At 62.7% G+C, this 249-nt stretch overlaps 1 protein-coding gene across 1 annotated transcript in view; it reads left to right on the plus strand.

The window, feature by feature from the left end:
- Window positions 1-249, plus strand: part of LOC119594337 (gamma-butyrobetaine dioxygenase-like) — a 13098-nt gene that overhangs the window by 1725 nt on the left and 11124 nt on the right. The window contains exon 4 of the mRNA XM_037943395.1: window positions 6-161. Within this exon, the coding sequence (XP_037799323.1) occupies window positions 6-161 (156 nt within the window). The remainder of the gene's footprint in view (window positions 1-5; window positions 162-249) is intronic.

Consider the following 249-nt stretch of genomic DNA (forward strand, 5'->3'; position numbering starts at 1 on the left):
TTCAGGTGCAGGTCCGGTGGCGCGACGGAGAGCGAGACGAGTTCCCTTACGTGTGGCTCCGCGACAACTGCCAGTGCCCCGACTGCTTCCTCAGGAGCGCCTCGAGCCGCCTGCTGAGGGTAGCAGGCCTCTCGACGGACGTCCGCCCGAGGGAGGTGCAGGTGAGCCCGGGGCGACGGACCAGCGAGAACGGAGTGAGAAATATAAAGGCTGGTTGACATCATATTGCAAATATCGTCCCTCATCCTC

Source organism: Penaeus monodon, chromosome 33 (assembly GCF_015228065.2).
Source record: "Penaeus monodon isolate SGIC_2016 chromosome 33, NSTDA_Pmon_1, whole genome shotgun sequence".
NCBI lineage: Eukaryota > Metazoa > Arthropoda > Malacostraca > Decapoda > Penaeidae > Penaeus > Penaeus monodon.